This window comes from Onychomys torridus, chromosome 7 (assembly GCF_903995425.1).
Source record: "Onychomys torridus chromosome 7, mOncTor1.1, whole genome shotgun sequence".
NCBI classification, from domain to species: Eukaryota; Metazoa; Chordata; class Mammalia; order Rodentia; family Cricetidae; genus Onychomys; species Onychomys torridus.
The window spans coordinates 89,239,718-89,263,675 of NC_050449.1; the positions used below are offsets into that span (position 1 = coordinate 89,239,718).

General features: G+C 37.7%; 1 protein-coding gene across 1 annotated transcript in view; it reads right to left on the bottom strand.

Moving 5' to 3' along the window:
- Rasa2 (RAS p21 protein activator 2) overlaps positions 1-23,958 on the bottom strand; it is a 114,188-nt gene that overhangs the window by 64,376 nt on the left and 25,854 nt on the right. The window contains exons 3-5 of the mRNA XM_036193338.1: positions 19,576-19,679; positions 12,921-13,015; positions 1,707-1,783 (exon numbers count right to left, since the gene is read on the bottom strand). Of these exons, the coding sequence (XP_036049231.1) occupies positions 1,707-1,783; positions 12,921-13,015; positions 19,576-19,679 (276 nt within the window). The remainder of the gene's footprint in view (positions 1-1,706; positions 1,784-12,920; positions 13,016-19,575; positions 19,680-23,958) is intronic.

Genomic DNA, 23,958 nt, shown 5'->3' on the forward strand with positions numbered 1-23,958 from the left:
TTTTTCAAGACAGGGTTTCTCTGTAGCTTTGGAGGCTGTCCTGGAACTCGCTTTGTAGACCAGGATGGCCTCAAACTCATGGAGATCCACTTGCCTCTGCCTCCTGAGTGCTGGGATTACAGGCGTGCACCACCAGACTTTTTTTTTTTTTTTTTTTTGGTTTCTCTGTGTAGCTTTGCACCTTTCCTGGAACTTGCTTTGGAGACCAGGCTGCCCTCGAACTCACAGAGATCCACCTGCCTCTGCCTCCTGAGTGCTGGGATTACAGGCATGCGCCACCGGTCTTTTTTTTCCTCTTCCCTCTGATTGTTGAATGCTAGGATTAATGGCATACACCATAACACCTGGCTTAGGACTTTTTTTTTAAGAGCTGAGGACCGAACCCAGAGCCTTGCACTTGCTAGGCAAGTGCTCTACCGCTGAGCTAAATCCCCAATCCAGGACTATTTTTAATTGGTAAACTGAAGCTGAAAATCAATAAAATGGAAACTATAAACAAATAACAAAACTTTATTATCTTTATTATATCTACTTAAAAGCTATCCACTATAAAACTCTTAGAAAAATGCTATAATAAGTGTAATGTTTTGGCAATTCATCCCCCCACAGCAATCATTTAGTCTCTTTTTATTGTTTATGCATCAAGACAGCTGATAAAAACAGGAAAAAAAAATGAACCTCTAAGATCATATATAGTATTAGAACAGACCAATATAGAAAGGCAATGCCTTCAGGAATGGGAGTTTTAATTATCAGGAGAGTGAATTATAGTCTGGAGCAGCAATAAGAAAGGAACAATGTTTCCTTGCCCTGAGGTATGTGGTTATTTACCTCCCAATTTCAGGGGATATTCAGATATCAACTGAAGCAAAGACACAGAAGGTCCCAGCATGAAGGAGTCTTGGTAGCTTCAGATCCATAGTGTAGGGTATGGATCTGAAGGGGAGGGAAGAAGTAGAAGACTAGGCTAGAAGAGGAATTTTACAGCATAGTCAGACCATTAGGAATGGATGATAAGGAATACCAAATCTACCAGGCTGTGTTGGCACACACCTTTAATCCCAGCACTTGCAAGGCAGAGCCAGGTGGATCTCTGTGAGTTCGAGGCCAGCCTGGTCTACAGAGTGAGCTTCAGGACAGGCACCAAAACTACACAGAGAAACCCCATCTCAAAAAACAAACAAACAAAAACCTCACAAACAAAAAAATAAACAAAATAATAATAATAATACCAAATCTGCAGGAAAAGTGCTGGCAACCTCAGGGTGTCCACTTAGTTTGAGTGTCGTGTGTGTGTGTGTGTGTGTGTGTGTGTGTGTGTGTGTGTGTGTGTGTCCATCCCTAAAAGCTCTGTGTAGTGTCATGAGTTCTTCGAAAAGACATCCTCTGGAAATACTTCCCAAGTATCCACTGCTAGGAAGTCAGAGGCTCTTAACCATGACCTTGCCATACCTTGATGCTTATAGAGATATGTCATTTAATACACATTCAATAAAAATTAGTTGAATATGTAACAATCTGCCATAACCTGAGTGGACTAGATGAAAAAATGGACTGGATTATCAGCTTTGTAAAGAAATAATATATGAGTTCCATTTTGAAGTTTCTGAAATATTTAAAATAAGAAGTTGGTCTAAGAACATAAAGTAGAGAATTATTTCAAGGTAATTTTGGTGAAAAATAAAAATAAAAAGAGATAGGCTTACTGTACAACAAGCTGCTGGCACACAGTTCCATTCTCTGTTATCAGTTCATTCAGTTTTAATTCAAGGTGAACTTTTCCCTGTGACCAAAAAAAAAAAAAAAATCATAAACCGAACAGTCTATTTTGCTAACTAAATATTACAATGTACTTTCGTCTAAATGGTACACATATTTAATAATTCATTAACCATTATCACATGGCTCTGCATACACTTAGTTGTTAAGTGCCTATTAACCAACAATGTATATATCAAAGTTCTGAAAGAAAACAGTCTAATACTTGCATTAAATACAATATGCAAAAAACTTAAGAACTTTATGCCCTGTTTAACATAAACGTAAGTGTTTATGTACCTTAGTTTTTCCTTAAAGATGGCACTTATGTTTTTGGAAAAATGAAGAAATTAATTTCTAAAGCTATAAAATTATGTTAAAGACAGTAAGAATCAATTTTTTAAAACTTACTTCTATCAACTACTAAAGATTGATTATATATATATATTTTTAGGAGGTACTATTGGAGCACAGGAACAAGCAGATGTCTAAGATGCAGGCACTACCTACCAGAAGTTCACAAACTAGCAGGGATACATAACTTAAAGAGTGACAATACATGGCCCAAATCGTTGATGGAAGGACTGGAATGAAACAGTTCTCTCTGACACACAGCTGTTAAGAGGTGGGTTTAAGACACAGTTTAGTAAGTTGAGAGCAAGTCAGGCCATCAACTTCCTTAAGAAAAGAGCTCAGGAACAACATAATCTAGAGCTTGGTTATCTTCTCCCTTCACTGGTGATGAGCAGTTCTAAACTGGTTAACAATTAGTGCTGCATTACCTCTACCCAACTGACAAGACAAATGCCCACAGTGCCAAGTGGAGATCCTGGGGTGTATCGTCTAGCGGCTGGTGAACTGAGAGATCTTACCAGAGGCCGGGGGATTTACTCTCTAGTTATGGCTTCTCTTCAGAGCTCTTTAGACATTCATTCAAAGACTCTAACCTGAATCAATTTTACTACTCTATGGGGACTTGTCTCACAAGAACACTTCTCAGCACTATGAACTATGATTTATGAAGTTCAAGGTTAGATGAATACCACGTGATAAACAACAAATAGTTATGAGTCATAATGCAAAGGTCTGCACAAGAGGATTAAGCAACAAAAGGCATCAATGTGTAAAATGAGCAGTTATATAGAGCTGGAATTAAACTGAGAAACAGCAGGAAAACTCTATGCACATACTGATATAAATCACACATCTCTTACATACTATGTCTTTCACCATTTCTGCATTTATAGCATTTACAACCTCTGTGATTCAAGACTGGCCTTGAAGGTCCATACTACACAGTAATTTCTAGTCTTCTCAACTGAACTTCAAGTCACCTTTTCGTCACGCCAGCATGTTTGTGTTGCTTATCCAGAAAGGCAGTTTGTACAGCTGAGCAAGCATTTGCATGTTAAAAGTTTCACTATTTTAAAACATACACATTTTGTAGTACTTCCATAGGTCTCTCAGGAAATGTCTAGGATCTATTCTATTTCTTAAACAATAAAAACCATTAAAATAGAGAAAGAAAACTATTCACAACTAAAAATCACAGTACATAATCCTAGAAATAAAATATTTAATGAAATTTTACCAGGAATTATTATCAGTGATTCAAGCCAAGCTAGTATGTTAATTACTCCTACTAAAGTTCAAGAGAGCATTCCTTTGGGATTAGTTAATAACACAACTGTATATTAACCTGGTCAAGAAAATACTTAATATAGAACAAATAGATACACATTATTAGGGAAGAACACTAAAATTGAAAGACAGTTTAAATTAAGGAATTATAATTTATAAACAATAAAACAGTAGCTAATTGTCTACTGAAAATTATTTATTATTAGTGTGAGTGTGTGGCCACTGGCACAGCATGGTGCTGCAGAGGTCAGAAGTTGTCCCCTACACCTTTACATGGATTCTGGAGATAAAGGTCAAGGTGTCAGGTTTGTGTCACAGAATGCTTTACCCACTGAAGCACCTTCCCAACCCTCACTGTCTACTTTCATAAAAAGATGGTAGTTGATTTATAAAAATAAAATAAAAACAGTTACAGCCGGGTGGTGGTGGTGCACACTTTTAATCCCAGCACTTGGGAGACAGAGGCAGGTGATCTCTGAATTCAAGGCCAGCCTAGTCTACAGAGCAAGTTCTAGGACAGCCAGGGGTCACAGGATTATCTCAACAACAAAAACAATTGAAAATATGGTATGTAATATTAACTTGGGAACATAAATAATACATGTGCAAATTTAGTACACCAGTATTCACCAAAATACTGAGTATTCCTGTATTGCCTTTAGTAAAGAAAGTGAATGTAAATTTTAAATTATACAAAGCTTCTTTTCAGTGTTAAAAAGCCAAATCTGCACTAAGCATAGTGATATGCACCTGTAATCCTGGGACCCAGGAGGCTGAGGCCGAAAGAATGGCAAGTTCGAGATCAGCATACACATAGCCAATCACTTTCTCCAAAAAAAAAAAAAGGCAAATACGTAAACATTTTAGAAAAATTAGTCTTCTCTGATTATTTCCACACAAAATTTCTTCCATCTTTCACCACTGTGTAGATGTGGATTACAGGAAAAAACAACTCTTTCTCTGTCTTTAGATAAAGTGAGCAAACCTGGGATCGCCAGCCTTATGGCCAGGGATAGTGGCTGTAAGGGCCACATGACACAGTTTTGGTTAATGAGATAGAAATAAAGAGGCTGGTGCAATTCCATAATTTTTTTTCTTAAAAAACAAACAAACAAACAAAATAAACCAAAAACACTTCCTCCCCCCAAAAGGAAAAAAAAACCCACAGCCCAAAATTATTTCCAGTATGTTTACATTTCAATGCCAGTAGTCTACCAAAAATTACTACACAGATGACAAGAATAAAATACACTCGTGTGTGTGTGTGTGTGTGTGTGTGTGTGTGTGTGTGTGTAACAAGAACAGCAGATTTTAAGGAGAGTGGGAGTTCAAAATAGCTGTCTTAAATTTTTTAAAAAAACATCACTATTTAGTTCAGGCCAGCCTCAAACTCACAATATGTAGCCCTAGGATATTTTTGTCAATACTTTTATTATTATTTTTTTTACAAGCCGACTGCAGTCTGTTTTTGTTTTTTATTATGTACACAGAAGAGGGCACCAGATCTCATTACAAATGGTCATTTAGCCACCATGTGGTTGCTGGGAATTGAACTCAGGACCTATGGAAGAACAGTCAGTGCTCTTAACCTCTGAGCCATCTCTTCAGCCCTGTTTTTGTTTTTTAAACAGAGAATAAAGTAAAAAATCTAGCAAATACCTGGGAACTATGATAAGAATTAAATAAAAAAATTTAGAATTAAATTAATAAGTAACTGAAATGAGATGTATTTAATATCAGATCAGCAATAGCTGAAGAGGAATAAAAAGGAGAGGCTAATCAGTACAAAATACTCATAAAGAAGCCCAGAGAAGGGAAAAACACAAGAGACATGTACATATACATATCAAATAAAAATGCATGAAAACTTATGCATATTCTGAAAAAACAGAGGTACTGAGGTTAAATGCAATGCATAAAGATAAAATCCTCTCATATCTAGACACTTGCTTCAAAATAAATAAATAAATAAAAATTTTTTTAAATTAAATTAAAAAAGATAGGATGGCTAATTTGGTTTTTCCCATGTACAAATTTGTGAATGAAATGAAGTTTTATAAATCAATCTATAATAATGAATTATGCCTTTATGTTCACTATGCCTTAATAGAGCCAGTTAACAACAGTCTTATGTAAAGCATGTTCTGTATCAGGCACCTAAAAAATAAGAATGAAACAACACTTGAAAGCTGTGGCTTCCAGCATCTTCACAGCTAAGAGGGTAGCTGTAGACACTAAAACCTAACAAAATTTACAGAAGGCACTGGCACAAGCTGTACTAACTTCACTTGTATGGAAGAAAATACAGAAAAAGCACACCATGTGCCACACGAGGACTACCAGAACCAGAACCAAAACCAGAACCAGGACTAGAACCTAAGGAGGAAAATGCTTTGGAAGAAGCAGTAAGCCAGTATGAAGACCTGATTAAAAGTCAAGGAAAGAAAGACTAGAAACGCCCACTGAACTTGGCGGCATAATGTCTTAAGTAGTGAGAGTCATTTGTGTGTTCTCTAAGACTCAGTGTAGTCTGAAAGCATATTTTAATGGTTTAAGAGAACAGTTCAACCCAGAGGGAAGAATGGCAAAAAAAAAAAAAAAAAAAAAGGAACCAAGAAAAAACTCCATTTCATTACAAAGGTAGAAAAGGGGCTGAAGAAATGTCTCAGTTAAGAGTGAGTGGTTAAGAGCATTCACTGATCTTGTAGAAGACCCAGGTTTGACTCCCAGAACCCACATGGTGCTCACAACCACTTGTAACTCCCGTTCCAGGGGATCTGATGCCCTCTTCTGACTTCCGTGGGCTTTGCACACATGTGATACACATACATATACTCAGACACAGATACACACACATAAAATAAACATTCTTTTAAAAAACGTTGTAAAGAGCTGCAGACATGGCTCAGCAGTTAAGAGCACTGCTGCTCCTGCAGAGGGCTTGGGTTTGAGTCCCAGCACCCACATGGCAGCTCACAACCATCTGTAACTCACCCTTTTGGCTTCCACAGGCACTAGGCACACATATTGTACAGACATACAAGCAGGCAAAACATCAACACACATAAAATGAAATTTTTAAATTAAAATTCTGTCCAAAAAGGAAAAAAAATGCACTCATTAAATACTGCTATCATGAACTCCTAAAAAGAAAATAATTAATAACTACAATAATAAAACAGTAAAGTAAAAGGCTAAAATTTTTCAACTGTTTTGATAAAAATGTAAACAGGGATCATCTCCTTTGAGAACTAAACTACATTTATGTGTATCACTTCCTGTGTCTTTACAAGCAAAGGCAACCCTTTACACTGAGATCCTCATTTCATAAATGATCCTTGGGGGGCAACTATCAGTAATGACTCGAGTTATAAATACTAATTAGTGTTAATGAGAGAAAACTAAACATCTCCCTCTCTGAGATAAAGATACTAATCATCCACACAACCCCCTAGACAAACAGGCCTAACCCAAACTCCAGAATGTATTGCCTTATACTTCCTCCAACATCAAATTAGACTTCAGTGGATAGTGACCCAAATTCAGCCAACTTCTCTCTGCAGATTGTGAGTCAGATCTTTAAGAATGAGGAAGCTGTATGGACACAGAAACTTAAAGATGAATATTGTGTTTTTTAGTCAACAGAGGAGTAAATTCACAGAATAAAACAAAGGAAGAGATATGTACTCTCATCAGACATACAAAAAGAATGGGTGAAATCTTATCTTTAAGAATCTTTAAATGTGGCAGAGGAGGTAGTGTGGCTGGCAGAGCGTCTGCCACATATGCATGAGGTTGGCATTTAATCCCTACCACCTACCCAGAAAAATGGGTGTGTAAAGAGATGATTGTCTAACTACATTGTAAATATTTGTCATGATACCCACAGATAAGTGAAGTCCTCATCTAAAATATCAAGGAAACTTCTCTTTACAACAGATCAAGACCGTTACAGAAAACCATAACCAACAAAATGCAGAGCTGTAGAGCCCAGTCCCAACAGATACATTTACAACACAATTCCTTTACCTGAGGCCTAGGGTCACCGTGAAAGGCAGGTGGAAAGATTGAGAGCCAGAGGATCAGGGAGTTTGTGTCTCCTAGTCATGTTAGAAAGTACACCCATAACCAGTTAGTGGTGGCGCAAGCCTTTAATCCTAGTTCCCAGGAGGCAGATGCAGGCAGATCTTTGTAAATTCAAGGCCAGCCTGGTCTACAGAGCGAGATCCAGGACAAACACCAAAACTACACAGAGAAACCCTGCCTCGAAAAACCAAAACCAAAACCAAAACAAACAAACAAACAACTCAGAAAGTTTCACCAACAGAAAGCCAATGGGGCTTGGGGTGAGAGTACCCTAGGAGGTGCCAACCCTAAACAAAGAACTACAGCCACCCAAGGAGTGCTGAGAGCAGGAGAAATAGTCCTCCCCAGCGACGAGCACACCAGTTGGTTATCTGATACCAAATGGCAGGCCCCAAAATATACATACAGGCAACATTATACAGATTGAGCAGGCTGTAGTTATGAACTTAAAAATATATATGTATATACATACATACATACATATGTACACACGTATGTAACAACAATTAATGAAAAAAGAAGACATGAACTTGAAAAATAACAAGGGAGGATATATGGGAGGGATAGGAGGGAGGAAAGAAGAAACAATGTAATTATATTATAATCTCAAAAAATTAAAGAAATAACTTGTTAAAAAGATGGACATGATATTGTGTACTTGTAATCCCAATGCCAGAGAGGCAGACAGGCAGATCCCTGGGACTCACTGACCAGCAAGCCTAGCAAATTAGTGAACTCCAGGTCCCAATGAGAGACCCTATCTCAAAAAGCAAGAGAGTATGTTGAGGAATGGCACCCGAGGTTATTCCCTGGCCTCTAAATGCACAAGCTCACATGCACATGGGCACCTGCACACACATACACCTATCACACACAATTCCCCTGTAACACCCCAAATATTTCTCTTTATTTTACAAGTTTAAAGTTGTTAAAATGAGAGTGAAAGAAGAAAACATTAACTATTTACTGCAAAATGAAAGGTCAAAGAACATAAACATGAAAAGAAAGACATCAATCAGCGGATCTCAGTCCCACCTGCCTTACAGTATGCAGTATGCAGTATACAGTTGCAGGGTTGGGGCCTACTGCTAAGGATGACAGGACACATAGCATTCACTCATCAAAGCCCCAAATAAAAACTTTCTCTGTGGCAGTCAACTATTTTATGAGAATTTATAGTCAATTGAAAGATCACTTTTAACTTACATGAACTTTTTTAAAATTTTATTTTTATTTCATATTCATTTACCTGCGTGTATGTAAGTCTGTGTAAAGGTGTTGCTCGTATCCCCTGGAACTGAAGTTACACACAGTTGTGAGCTGCCATGTGGGTGCTAGGACTTGAACCTGGGTCCTCTAGAAGAACAGCCATGACTCTTAGCCTCTAAGCCATCTCTCCAGCCCATGAATTTTTATCTTGTCTGCTATTGTTACAACCTAACAGCCAATTAACATGCAGCTTTTGTGCAAATGCCTGATGACTACCACTCACAGGGAAGTTCCTGCAATTCACTTCAAAAAGCCCCTAGGAACTTTCTAATGCATCCCCATTCCTGAAAAACAGTCATGGTTAGGATTCATACAGATCTCCAATGGAGTCACAGTTAACTCTGACTGGAGAAGTCAGTGCATCTTTCAATCCTATTAAAATAATCTGTAAAATGAGGTTGCTACTATCTACTTCCTGGATATGACATAATGTACATTAAGTGCTCACTGTTGCACCTGGTACATGCTTTTATAATTACTAAAGGTAATCATTAGATTGAGTCCTGGCTAAATTCACTCCCATCACTTTCTATATTGTCATCTATTTATTTTTTCATTTTTTAAAGTTATAAAACATACAGGGCAAACAAACATTAATAGATTAGGCTCTGTATCAATTGGACTGTTCTCCTATCTTTTATACTAACAAGGTTAATGTGGTATCCTCAGACTGGTTTGTGGCTAAATAATAATATTCCCAATGATCTCATACTATCTTGAGAAGCAGTATCCATCCCTCCCACCTCCTACAGCATTCTTCTTTTAAAATCTATTTTAAGTATCGGGTAAATCTTGCTAATTACCATTTAAGATAAAAGTTCTGGAAAGGTTAATGACTAATGGTCATGAAACAAAACAGTACTAAAATTTTAAATGCCGATAAACGCTACTTCAAGTATTTTCCTGTTTCAGAGGTGACAGTTTTATTTATCTACTGTCAAAAGCCTACACCACAGTATATGAGCTTCTAGTGCCATCTCCAACTACTACATAAAGAATACTCTATAGAGCCCTATATTTTCAGAACTAAACTCTTAAATCCTTCAGAAAAGTTATGCTGGTCATTAAGAATGCACTTAACAAATAAATTGTAATGAATCTTTAAATCCATTTCAGATCAAAATCTCAAAGCCTTTTCTTATCTTTCCTTTTGTTCAAATTATTAGATAGATTAGATGGGTGCAGGGATGCGTGCCTAATAACTCCAACACTAAGGGAGGTTTCTAAGGAGTGTAGATGCCAATCTCAGGCACACAGTGAACACCATCTCCAAAAAGGCTAACACCATACCCAATTTCTTATGGGGATTGTGTATGGAAAATGTATTAAATCGTGTCAAAAAAGAAAAAGTGGGGTTGGGGACTTAGCTCAGTGGTAGAGTGCTTGCCTAGCAAGCACAAGGCCCTGGGTTAGATCCTCAGCTCCCCGCCCCCCCCCCCCAAAAAAAAATGAAAGAAAAGAAAAGAAAAAATAAGTTGGTAATTTTGTAAGGCTACATTAGAAAGGTACCTGTGCTGGCTAGTTTTATGTAAACTTGACACAATCTAGAGTTATTTGAAAGGAGGGAACTTCAATTGAGGAAATGACCCTATAAGATCCAGTTATAGAGTATTTTCTTAATTAGTGATTGATGAGGGAGGGCCCAGCCCACTGTGAGTGGTGCTACCCCTGGTCAGGTGGTCCTGGGTTCTATAAGAAAGCAGGCTGTACATGCCATGAGGAGCAAGACAGTAAGCAGCATCCCTCCATGGCCTCTGCATCAGCTCTTTGCCTCGAGGCTCCTGTCCTGTCTGAGTTCTTGCCCTGACTTCTGTCGATGACAAATAGTGTCTTAGTTAGGGTTTTACTGCTGTGAAGAGACTCCACGACCATGGCAACCATAATAAAGAAAAACATTTAATTGGGGCTGGCTTATAATTCAGAGGCTTAGTCTATTATCGCAATGGCAAGAAGCATGGCAGCATGTATGTAGGCAGACATGATGATGGAGGAGGAGCTGAGAGTTCTACATCTTGATCTGCAAGCAGCAGCAAGAGAATGCCACAGTGGGCCTACCTTGAACATCAGAGACCTCAAAGCCCACTCCGAACAACCCACGTCCTCCAGCAAGGCCACATTTCCTAATAGTGCCACTTCCCATGAGCCTATGGGACCATTTTCATTCAAACTACTATACACAGCAAATGGAAGTATAAGCCAAATAAACTCTTTCCTCCTCAACTTGCTTTTTTGGTCACAGTGTTTCATCACAGCAATAGAAACCCTAACTAGGATACTACCAGACTGATAGGTGCTAAAAAAATTTCCATTTGTATAGAAATTAAAAGGTTGTTTGTTTATTTTAAAAACAAGAGTTTATGCGGCCTGGCTGGCCTTAAAATCCCGCCTTCACTTCCTAGGTTCTGGATTATAGGCTTACACCAATGTTCAGTTTCTGTGATACTGGGGATCACATCCAGGGCTTTGTGCATGTCAAACACTCTACCAAATTGAACTACAACACAGCTCAAAATTAGTAAATTTTAAAGTATCTTCTCATGCCATATGAGCCAAATATGGTGAGTTTTTTCTCATTTTACAGAAATTCAAGATCATTAAAATGACCATATAAAGACACCAAATAAAAGTTTTCTGACTTCTAACTCCAGCCCATTCTACTTCCTCACTTTGCTTCTCACCTGGGTCATTAACAACGCTGTACCCCTGGGATCTGAATAATACTTACAGTCAAATGAAAAGAATATTAAAATGGGGTGGAGTAGATTAAACAAAAAGTCTTGGCTGTCTTTTGTACTTAAAGGATTTCATCACACAATACTTATTTTTTTGAGAATTTAATCACAGAGATTACATGAAAGGTTATGAGAAAATGGAGACATACTTTATTTGCAAAGTATCTGTGGGTATGTTTTTTCCCCTTGTCTTAAACATCTGTTTGAGTCCTAGTGGTGAATTATAGCCTCCTTAAGAGAAGAAGAATCCTGACTGCAGTAATGCTCTTAAAAATGGTTTCAAAATCATTACTGTATTTAATAAATAGGGTTACAAAAAAAAGATTCTCTTAGAAATAATTTCTAAGTGATAGAAATTCAAGCTTTCTAGGAACTTCAACTACTTGGCTAAACATACATTTCTGTTCACATACAGAATCTATACGAGGAATTTTATTTTTGGCAAGAAAAAAGAAGAAACTAACAAAGCATAGTGATACCCTTTCAAACAAAGAGGTGAGCAGGGCAGGGAGGTGGGAATGAAGGCTGTGCACTGCAGACCGAGGTATGGTTTAAATAAGTAACATTTTTTCCAAGTCTAGTTTATTAGAAATGGAATAAAAGCATCCTAATGAGAATCAGACTTCCATGTATTCCCCTAAAGGTTAGAGTTAATAAAACATCTTTTCCTTTAAAACGTTTTCCTCTTTAAAAAAAAAAAAAAAAAAGCAGTAATTTGTGACTGGGACAGAAATAAAGGGAATGTCCTCTTGCTGAGTGCAGTAACACACACCTTTAATCTCAGTACCAGAAGGCAGAGGCAGGTGGACCTCTCTGAGATCCAGGCCAGCCTGGGCTACAGAGTGTGCTGCTACAGGACAGCCAGGGCTACATGGAGAGACTATCTCAAAAACAAACAAACAAAACTCCTAAACTCATAGGTATATACAGCCACACATTTTTTTTTAATCAATGCATATCAATTGCATTTACTGATGGATTTCATTGTGGCATTTCTATATATGTATATATTGTACTTTGCTCGTGAATACCTTCCTTAAATATGTCTGTTAGATTTATTTTGTGGTTAGTCCTCTATGAATACATCTATGTACATGTATGTGTATGTGTGTAGGTGCCATGAATGTGTATGGAGGTCAGAGGTAAGAGATGGTTCTCTGTTTACCTTTACAGAGGGCTCTGGGGATTGAACTCAGGTCATCAGGCTTACCAGCAAGCACCTTTACTCAGTGAGCCACCTCACCATTCATACCTTATTTCTCTATCTGCATGGAAAAGCTACTTCCTTCCAGCTCTCTATTACTTGAAGGTCTATAATGTGTGGCATTAGAACTTAAAATAAGGTATAACAAGTTCTAGCAGTATAAACTAGCATAATGAGTTAGTTTTCACTCATTTTCTGTATGTCACAATCTCTTGCAGTACTTAACTTACCTGAACTTCTGAATTCGAGTCAACAGGCTGCAGTGAAAACCAAGTTTCTTTACCACTGTGATTACACAAGTCTTCTTTTTTGATGGCTACTTTTCCTACAGAAAATAAAGAAGATGATGAGAAAATATATTTTATACAATCTTATGACTCATAAGCAGTGTTATATACTTTGTGGAAAACACTTTAGACTTGAATCTGTTGATATAAAAATCTACCACCACCCCTTTCTTTCAAATAGGATGCTGCTATGTAGCCCTAGCTGTCCTTGTACTTTCTATATAGCCCAAGATAGACTTGAACTCAGGTAATCCTCCTGCTTAAACCTTCTGAGTGAGTGCTGGAATTATATATATATATATTGTTTTTTGAGATAGGGTTTCTCTGTGTAACAGTCCTGGTGGTCCTCAAACTCCCTTTGTAGACCAGGCTGGTCTGGAACTCACAGAGATCCACCTGCCTCTGCCTCCTAAATGCTGGGATTAAAGGTGTGTGCCACCGTTGCCTGGCTGGGAGTACAGAATTTAAAAACATGTTTCTATAAATTTTTTTCCTTCTACCCTAAAGGAGAAATGTCTTATTTCTGTTCATCCATTGGTGGAACCTTTTGTGGGTCATTCTGAATCAGGGAATTAGAAAAACTCAGCCATAATCCCAGCACTCAGGAGGCAGAGGCAGGTGGATTTCTGTGAGTTAAAGGCCAGCCTGGTATATATAGTAAGTTCCAGGACAGATACAGAGAGAGACTTTGCCTCAAGAAAAAAAAAAAAAAAAAAAAGGAAAAAAAGAAAGGAAAAAAAAAGCTGCCAAGAACAGTGTACACAAAACTTCCTTTTTTGCACAGAATTTCCAAAATCTATTACATTAGTACATTTTTATCATGTTTTGCTCTCTTTCTGATGCATATTATCATTGTATTTTGCCTATATGTATGTCTATGTGAGGGTGTTGGATCCCCTGCAACTAGAGTTACAGTTGTAAGCTGCCATGTAGGTGCTGGGAATTGAACCTGGGTCCTCTGAAGAATAGCCAGTGATCTTAACTGTTGAGCCATCTCTCCAGCCCCCTACAATACACACTTCAAAACAAGAAATTTTATGGTATGTGACTTACACCTTAATAAAGTTATTACTTAAGTTATTTAACATATTAGTTCTATAAGCTTATTTCTGTATTTATAACTTAGAACCCCAATTACAGACATATATAATTTAAAGATAAGTTAAAATATACAATTAGATTTTTATTAGAATGGCAACTACTGTAATACCACTACTCAAAGGAGACCTACTGAAAATTCATTAATTTACTAACACAGAAAATTTAAAATACATAAAACTCTAAACCCATGAATCCTTTTTCTTTTAAATATTGAGTGAAATCTAATATAAAGATAGAATTGTACAAAGTGACACTAGGAAAATGTACTTCAGGGTTTTTTTTTGTGAATTTTAAGATGAGAAATGAAGGTAAAACTGAAATTATTCTGGTACTAAATGTGTACACTGATATCTAAGTACAGAATATGGGCATTAACTAAAAGAAGCAAATATTCCTTTATACTACTAAAGGAATTTAGACGAGGGTCAAATTATATAAACTTCTTGAAATGTTTCATCTATGGATTATACAAAATTCTTAAGAAATCAATATACCTGAAATGGCTCAGGATACAAAATAATGAAGTATTCAATTTAGTATAACCATCATAATTCCAATTATCATTGATTCTGTATCAGAAGTAAATCTTAAGGGAATGAATAATAGCTTGGTACTTAAAAAATACATGTATTCATACATATATATGTATGTATATATATGCACATACACACACACACGCATGCACACATATGCCCTACAGCTGAAGTTCTTATCTTTTACAGAATTTTGTAAGGGAATATCTTTGCTATCTTCTCCCCAGGAAAAAGCACAGAGAATGAATATCTAGCATACAACTTTTAACATCTTCAATTTATATAGAATTACTTTTTTTAGTTTTTCTTGTTATTAGGATCTGAGGCACACTACAAAAGTACTTTGCTAATGAGCTACAGACCCAGTCCTAGGATATAATTTTTACAAAGTTTCCTGAGCCGGATGTGGTGGGCACGTGCTTATAACCTTGGCACTTACAAAGCTGAAGCAGAAGAACTGTGATCTCAGGTCAGCAGGGGGAGGGGAAAGGAGACAATATATATATGAATGAATGTGAGTAAGAATGAGAGAAAACTTACTGTCCAGAAAAAGAACCTCTGCAGAACCTCTAGTTTACCATTTCCATAATTTTAAAGCTTTTAAGCAGACTTTGTAAATATTTATGCACATATGTGTACACACACACACACACACACACACACACACCACAGCAAGCACTCGACTTTAAAAGGGAGGGTTGAAAGTTTTTAATTGGAACTTTATTGCTTTGAACAATTTATGCCCTCATTCTATAAATCACACTGGTACTGTTACAGTGATTCAAGTTCCATGTTGCCTCAACTTAAGCCTATTTAACCAAATATGTGCTTAAAAGCTGCATAGAAATTCATCTTTTCTACTAAATCTTTCAGATCAAAGGAAATACACCTGATACGGGTGTCTTCCCAAAAGACAATCCAGCCCCACAAGCACAACATTTTAGAAGCAAATTACCTTCTTCTTATGCACCACCCCCCATTTTTGTTGTTGTATTTTGTTTTTTGAGACAGGGTTTCTGTGTAGCCTTGGCTGTCCTGGAATTTGCTATGTAGACCAGGCTGTCCTTGAACTCAGAGGTCTGTCTGCCTGTCTCCCAACTAATGGGGATTAAAGACATAAGCCACCACTGCCTTTTTAAAGAAATATTTGTTTGGTTTTCTAGATGGAAGTCTGACTCTGTAACCCAAGATAGCCTCAAACTCACAGCAATTCTCCTGCCTCAATCTCTTGGTATACAAGTATGAACTTCCATGCCTGGTGAATTTTACTTTAAAAATAAGCAAATAGCAAAGGCAACTTTGATAAATTATTATTATTTACTGAAATAAACATTAAAGGCCTTGTCAAGAAACACTAAATGAAGACTATAGGATATGTAAAGGGGCAATGAAAACACAGAGCATCTTAGCAACATGCAGTTAATTATCAGTTAGTTACTCTCGAATGCTGCTAATAACCAACAGCTTCTTTCAAATCCTTACTCCACCTCTCTGACATTGAAAGATCTTGCAGTATGTGATAGGCATTAATCTCTCCTATCCCTCTTCCTACCTTCTGATAATGTCTTATCAGTGTTCACTGGGGACTCTTGATACCTGAAACCCTCCTCATTTGCTCCCAGGTACTTTTGCTCAATCCAGAGCAGCTCCTATGTTCTCAGGTAATACAAATTTAATTTGTTTGAAACCAAAGTACTTTCTCCCCTTTTAACATGTCCGTCAAACTTGAACGTTCCTCCAGTGTTTCCTACTCAGCTAATAACAACCACAGAAATACCACCTCCCCTCACAGTGTTTTCACCCTTTGGCCCCTAAGTCCTCTCTGAACCCCCTAAAGCACTCCCTCTTAGGCATTTCTGGTGCCAATGCCCCATCCACCTCACATAACAGCATCTTCACTGTCTCCATGCCCCAGTCTCACCCCATTCTCAACCCTAACTACCTACTGTCTATGATTTCCAAGCTATAAAATCAACAAACAAGAGTACATAAAAATACGGGGATTCATTCATACAACTATACAGAAGCACTATATTCTTAAAAGGTTCAAAATCATTATCTACAGAATAAAGTTTAAATTTCATAGTTTTTGAAAGCTGAAATGCTTTGTATCACAGCTTGACTCCACCCCATTAACATCAACACCGACACAGAACTAACATCCCAGACAGCTCTCATCCCTCCTCCTCACCTGTCAGGTACTACAACCTGCTACTGCCCTTCCTTTTCCTACCTTGTTAAGAGTCTTGGTTAACTGTTTTAATTTTTTTTTTTTTATATTGGAGAGGGGGCACTGTGCACACACATGCATGCACACATGTGTGTTTTGGCATGTGCATGCTGTGGTTTGCATTAAACAAAACTGGTTTTTTTTTTTTCTCTTCTGTGATTCCTAAGTATACTGTTCACATCTACAGAACAAACTCTATTACAATATAGGTTGATAATCCAAAAACCCTGAAACCTAATAGGCTCTGAAATCTAAGACATTCTGAACATCAATGAAACATTTAAAAAAAAAATAGATTTGGGATTTTTTCTACTATGGATGAGCAATTGGAAAAAAATCTACAAAGTATGTCAAAACTCTAAAATCTCAAACACTTCTAGTCCTAGTATTTCCAGTAAAGCATACTTAAGCTGAATATTAGAAAACAAGGCTGTCTCTCAGATAAAATGGAAACAACGTGTCTTATATTATCTTCAGAACTCCACTTTTGTATGCTCCATGCAAGTATTTGGCAAATGTTTAATTTAACTAAGGATGCAGCCTAAGAGGGGATCTATAAATAAGAGGTTTCTAGGAAGAAGAAAAGGAGTGCATGAAAGTTAAGAAGCAGTCATAAGAAAAGTATTTAAGAAAACTCCGTGGTCACTGAGACAGTGTTGATCATAATCCCCAGGACCGACATGGCGAAGGAGGCCGCATTTGCTGTGGTGGTTTGAATGGAAATGGCTCCCATAGGCTCACAGGGTGGCCTTTAGGTGTTGCCTACTGGAGGAACTGTGTCACTGGGAGTGGGCTGTAAGGTTTCAAACGCTCACACCAGGCCCAGGGTTACTCTCTTCATCACCATATCCAGCACCATGTCTGCCTGCATCTGCCATGTTTCCCGCCATGCTGACAATGGACTAAACCTCTGAACTGGAAGCCAGCCCCAACTAAATGTGTTCCTTTATAAGAGTTGCCATGGTCACGGCGTCTCTTCACAGCAACAGAACACTGACTAAGAAGACAGATGCCTACAAGTTGTCCTCTGACCTAGACATGCAAACCATGTGTGCATGCACACGTGTGCATGGCTAGCTTTCTCTCTCTCATAAAAAACAAACAGAAGAAAAGAAAACACACTGCCATGAAAAATCTCTTTCTTGACTTTCAATAAGCTCTGAGGCAGAAAAGAATTTGAAAAAAGTAAGTATTCAGCAGTGGAAGTGACAACTCTGAAACCCTTCCCCACAGCTCATGTATTTTAAACACCTGGCCCTCAGCTAGTGCTGTCTGGCAACTGACAGAGACAAGTAACGAGAGCAGGCATCTGAGCCCTGGTTCTTGTCCCATTCTCCCTGCTCCCTGGTCAACCCACCAGGGTGAACCTGCCACTCTATGCTCCCAGCCACCCCACTGCTGTCTGTGCCTTTCTCTCCACGACAACTCCCATAAAACTTTAAGCCACAGTCTCTCCTTCCTCCTTCAAGTCTCTTCTGTCAGGAACTTGTCATGGTGATGTGTAGTTCAAAAGTTTTTCTCCAGTCCTGCCCGGCCCTCGGCCCCACAGCCGCTAATAAAATAATTACTCAGAGGCTTACATTAATTACCAATTGCATGGCTTCTTGCGAGCTAGCTCTTATATCCTAAATTAACCCATTTCCATTAGTCTATGGTTGGCTCACCAGTCTGCTGGCGTGTTGTTCCTTGGGCAGCAGGTTGGCGACTCTCTCTGCCCGTGCCTCTCCTTTTTTGTCTCTCTGCTTGAATTCCCTGCCTTTTAGATATTGTAATTCCTGCTTAATAACTGTTCTATTACATATAACTTTACTATGTTAAAATTAAAACCTTTCTTCTTGATTAGAAAGGAAAGGGTAAGTGCTATGGGATGTCTTTCTGTATGCTGTGAATATGTGTTGCTCTGAATGGTTGCTAAATAAAGCTATAATAAGGCAGCTTAGAGGCAGGCAGGAAATCCAGGAAAGAGTCAGGAAGAAGAAAGGCAGAGGTGGGGGAGACGCCATCCCACTGTCTGGGGAGCAGCATGTAATGGCACACAAGTAACGCCACAGAACACGAGGTGACATACAGATTAATAGAAATGGGCTAAGTTTAGTTATAAGAACTAGCTAGTAAGAAGCCTGAGCCATAGGCTATATAATTTACAACTGATATTAAGCCTCTGAATGATTATTTTATAAGCAGCTGCAGGAAAAGGGTGAGAGAGACTTGTCTGGACTACTCAGAGCCAGGCTGGACACAGGAAAACTTCTGACTATAGTGATGAAAAAGAATACAAGTCTATAGACATCTACAATACAAACGTGATAGATCAGGGCTGATGGGGCATGCTGTAATGCCATCTACTAAGGAGACTGGGATAGGATGATCCTTTGAGCCTACCAGTTCAAGACCAGTCTGGGAAATATAGTGAAATAATCTTCATGGGGGATAAAGGAGGGCGGGGAGCTGAAGAATTGGTTCAGCATTCAAGAGCAATGATCTATTTTTCAGAGGACTTGGGTTTGATACTAAGCACCCACATTTTACAAGTATTTTATCTTGATAATCCCAGCACTCAGGAGACAGAGGCAGGTGGAGCTCTGTGAATTCGAGGACAGCCTGGTCTACAAAGTGAGTTCCAGGACTACAAAGAGCTACACAGAGAAACTCTGTCTCAAAAACAAAACAAAACAAAACAAACAAAACAAAACAAATAAAACAAAAAAAAAAAATAGTTATGAATTGTACCTACCTATACGAAGATCTCTTTGTAAGACATTCTTATCATAAACATAAAACGACAAATACTGGAAAGTTCTTGGAATCTCAAAGTAAAATTCTTCACTGAAATATGGTCTAGAGAGAAAAGAGAAAGCTCATTATGCCAAATAATATATAATTTATTATTACTATTAAATAATTCATTATACCACTATTAAAATGGTCCTATTAAATAAAATCACATTCAAATGTCACTTTCTTTCTTTTTTTTCTTAAAGACTTATTTATTACATATACAGTATTCTGCCTGCATGTGTCCTTGCAAGCTAGAAGAGGGCACCAGATCTCATTACAGATGGTTGTGAGCCACCATATAGTTGCTGGGAATTGAACTCAGGACCTCTGGAAGAGCAGTCAGTGCTCTTAACCACTGAGCCATCTCTCCAGCCAAATGTCACTTTCAATAAACATCAATGAAATTATAAACTAAAATTCTTTAGAAAAGAACTTCAAAAACCCCAAAATTATTCTCAATATTGTTTTAGTACTGAGATCCTAAACAAATTAAGCTGAACTAAAAAGACCTCAGGTGTTAAAAGAATTCTAAGTACATAGTTTTTCAGAAGGTCCTGTGGACAGAAGATCTAGTAACTGCCTAGGTCATGCTCACCTAAAGTAGACCTAAATGAAAGTCAAGAACAAAGCCATTCACATTATCATCTTAGAAATATATAACTACATAAAGTTGTATTGATCACAATAATATCTAACACCTAAAATGGATAATGCTATATAAAATATTTTCAAATGTATTATAAATATTGAATATTAAATATTTTCATTATCTTTCCCAAATTATTTATAAACTATATATCATCAAATCTGATTTATGGAGGTTGGTGGCCTTTGATAAATTTACAAACCTGTGTAGCTTCCACACCAATCAAAATATAGAACACTGTTACCACCCTAGAAAGTTCCCTTATGCTCCCAATAGTACCATACACAAACAACTAGTTTTATGGGGTTGGGGGAGTCCAGGGCCTAGACTTGGGGCCTTGTATATGCTAGGCAAGTACTCTACCACTGAGCTATATTCTTAGTCCAGTGATAAGAATTCTTCCTATGTGTGTGTATGTGTGCACATATGTGTGCAGGTGTGAGTCTATCAATGTTGAGTGTCTTCTTCAATCTCTCTCTACCTTATTACCTTTTTAGACAGGGTCTTTCCCCGAGTCTGGTTTTTCCTGTTACTACAGGCTCAGCTCATTTTCATAACATGGCAAACAGCTTTTTACACAGGTGTTGAGGATCCAAACTCAGGTCCTCATGCTTGCATGACAAACACTTTACTGACGGAGCTATCTCCCCAGACTCAGTGATTTGATTTGTGTGTACATATGTGTGAATGTGTGCATCAGTATAGAGTTCAGAAGTTGAAATCAAACATCTTCCTCCATCTGTCTCTACCTTATTTTTGACACAGGGTTTCTAGCTGAACCTGCAGCCCACTGATTTGGCTATTCTGACTGGCCAGCAAGTCCCAGGGATCCTCTTGTCTCCACATCCTCAGTCTTGGGATTACACCACTAGCATTTGGCTTTTTACATAAGTTGCTAAGTATCTAAAATGAAGTTCTCAATGCTTTCAAGGAAGCACTTTATCAACTGACTCATCAGGGTTGGGGGAGGGCCTGGGAGGCCCCCTGGCAGTTAACGACTACTAGAAGAGGAAATCATTTTCTTCAGTGGTGCAGCCGTTGGTTAGTTGCTCGTGCTCCAGGAAATAATGTTCTTCCCATGCTTATGCAAGAGGCCTAATTAAACTCAGTGGGTCACATACATACATGAAAATAGGAGAACTTATTGGAAGGTGTTCAGAGGGTGTGCAAGGGGTATGAATTGTTGCAAGATATTTAAGCGAACTGTAAAGATGTGTTGCTGTTTTACCTTGCTTGTCTAAGGTACCTGATTGGTTTAATAAAAAAGCTGAATGGCCAATAAGTAGGCAGGAGAGGTTAGGCAGAACTTTCTCAGGCAGAGAATGAATCTAGGTGCATCAGAGTCACCAGCAAGACACGAAGGGAGTCAGACATGGAGGAAGTCAGACATACAGAATGAAAAAGAGGTAAAAAGCCACATGGCAGAATGTAGATTAATAGAAAAAGGTTAATTTAAGTTATAAGAGCTGGTTGGGAACAAGCCTAAGCTAAAGGCCAAGCTTTCACAATTAATATTAAATCTCTGTGTTGTTATTTGGGGGCTGGTGGTCCCAAAAGAAATTCCAATGACACAGAATTTTCAAAGATTGAATTAAAAATAAAACCTATCTCCCAGAAACTTCCCTTGTACACTCTGCAATTAACCCATTACACTGTAAGTCAACTGGTGAAAGCTCTATCATTACATTACCGATTAAATCCTAATATTGACAAAATGGTTTTAGTCTGTGTTTTCTTGATGATTAACAGTGCTTGACCTCTTTTCATGTGTCTTCAAGACATTTGTATATCATCTTTTACGAAATATCTGAGTCTTATCATATTTTAAATTTCTTACTTATTCAGGGTTTTGCTTGATTTAGAGATGTTTACAAGCAGACATATTACATAATTCTTTTGGGAATTCTACACTATTTTCTGTTTCATAATTCAAAGTTATGAAAACTAAAGATCAAGAACAAAAAGAAAAGATTTGGAGGGAGAAGAAGTTAGATCTACCATGTAGTTACTTTCAGCTGAATAGCTGATCTTAACTTATATAAATATTGAGAACATTATAATAAAATCAAGATGCGGAAAGGTTTTTAATACAGATTGTTTTGCCCCATTCTAAAAGGAAAAATTAGAGGACATTCAGAATCTAAGAATTAATGTGCTTGGGTTGGGGATTTAGCTCAGTGGTAGAGCGCATGCCTAGCAAGCGCAAGGCCCTGGGTTCAGCTAAAAAAAATAAAGAATCTAAGAATTATCTAATCTAACTATTTATACTCTTAGTAACACTGCTACCTTTAAATTATCTTCCAAAGTATCTTCTTATTTTTAAAAGTGGATAAAGAAATAAAGAAAACCTATTTCATCATTTTTTTGCTACACAAATATTCAGAAAGGTTAAAGGTTAAAAAATATAAGCTAATTCTGGTTTTCATATATATGTATGGCTACATATTACAAACTACAAGTACCCAACTTATGGACAATTACTATTTAATTTTATCACTGAATACCTTGTGATATAAAATTGTTGTAACAGACTGAAATTTAAATAATTTCAGGTCTCAAATCCCTGCTGTGCCTTTAATAATTTGTCATTATGTGACAAATTATTCAGACTTTTGGTGACATTATATCATTCATAAATGTAAATAAAAAAGATATGTATGAATTTGTATGCACAAGTGTGAAAAACATCAATATAGGTATATGACTTATGACAAAATCTGTGAAGTGTATTACTCCCAAGCTTTATGGGCTACTTTTTTTTTTTTTTTTTTTTTTTTGAGGGGGAACAATTGTGATGTCAGAGAACAACCAGTAGGAGTTGGTTCTTTCCTTTCACCATGTGGGCTCTGGGTACTTGCTATAGAACAATATTTGCACATTATAAATATGTATTTCTGTTAATAAAAAGCTGACTGACCAATAGTTAGGCAGGATTATGGGGGCAGAGAGAATGCTGGGAAGAAGAAAGGCAGAGTGAGAAGAGCCACCGGCCAGAAGGAAAGGAAGCAACACATGCAGGAGAGTAGCATATAGATTAATAGAAATGGGTTAATTTAACTTCTAAGAGCCAGTTAGTAATAAGCCTGAGCTATCGGCCGAGCATTCATAATTAATGATAAGTCTCTGAGTAGATGTTTGGGAGCAACTGCTGGGGCACATAAAAACTCCAATTACAGGTACTAAACTCAAGCTGTCAAGCTTGACAGCTGACACCTTTACAAACTACTGACTAATAACCCTCTACAGTGCCCTACTTTAGTTTTATATAATACTTTCTTTATGAAGAGTTCAGAACCAAAAGACATAAAAGGGCATGCAGGGGGGTATGCCTACAACACAGGCATTTCAGAGGCTGAAGTAGGAGGAGTAAGAGATCAAGGCCAACCTGGGCTACATAGCAAGACCCTGTGTGCCGAGGAAGAGTAGAGGAAGAAAGGGGAAGGTAAGGCGTAAAAAAGAGGAGAAGGAGAAAGGAAGAAAAGGAAAGGAGACACAGGCAAACTTCAGAGGGGAAGACAGGCAAGAATAAGAAGAAGGGGTAAACACAGTACCAAAACATATTCCAGAAATCCAATGGAATGAAATACAAGTTACAACAACTGTTTCATTCACAAGGCTTGTTTCAACAACTCCCAGAATCCTTGATTGCTTTGCCTCTGAAGACTATCTTTTCAGCAGTTTGGTGGTGGTGGG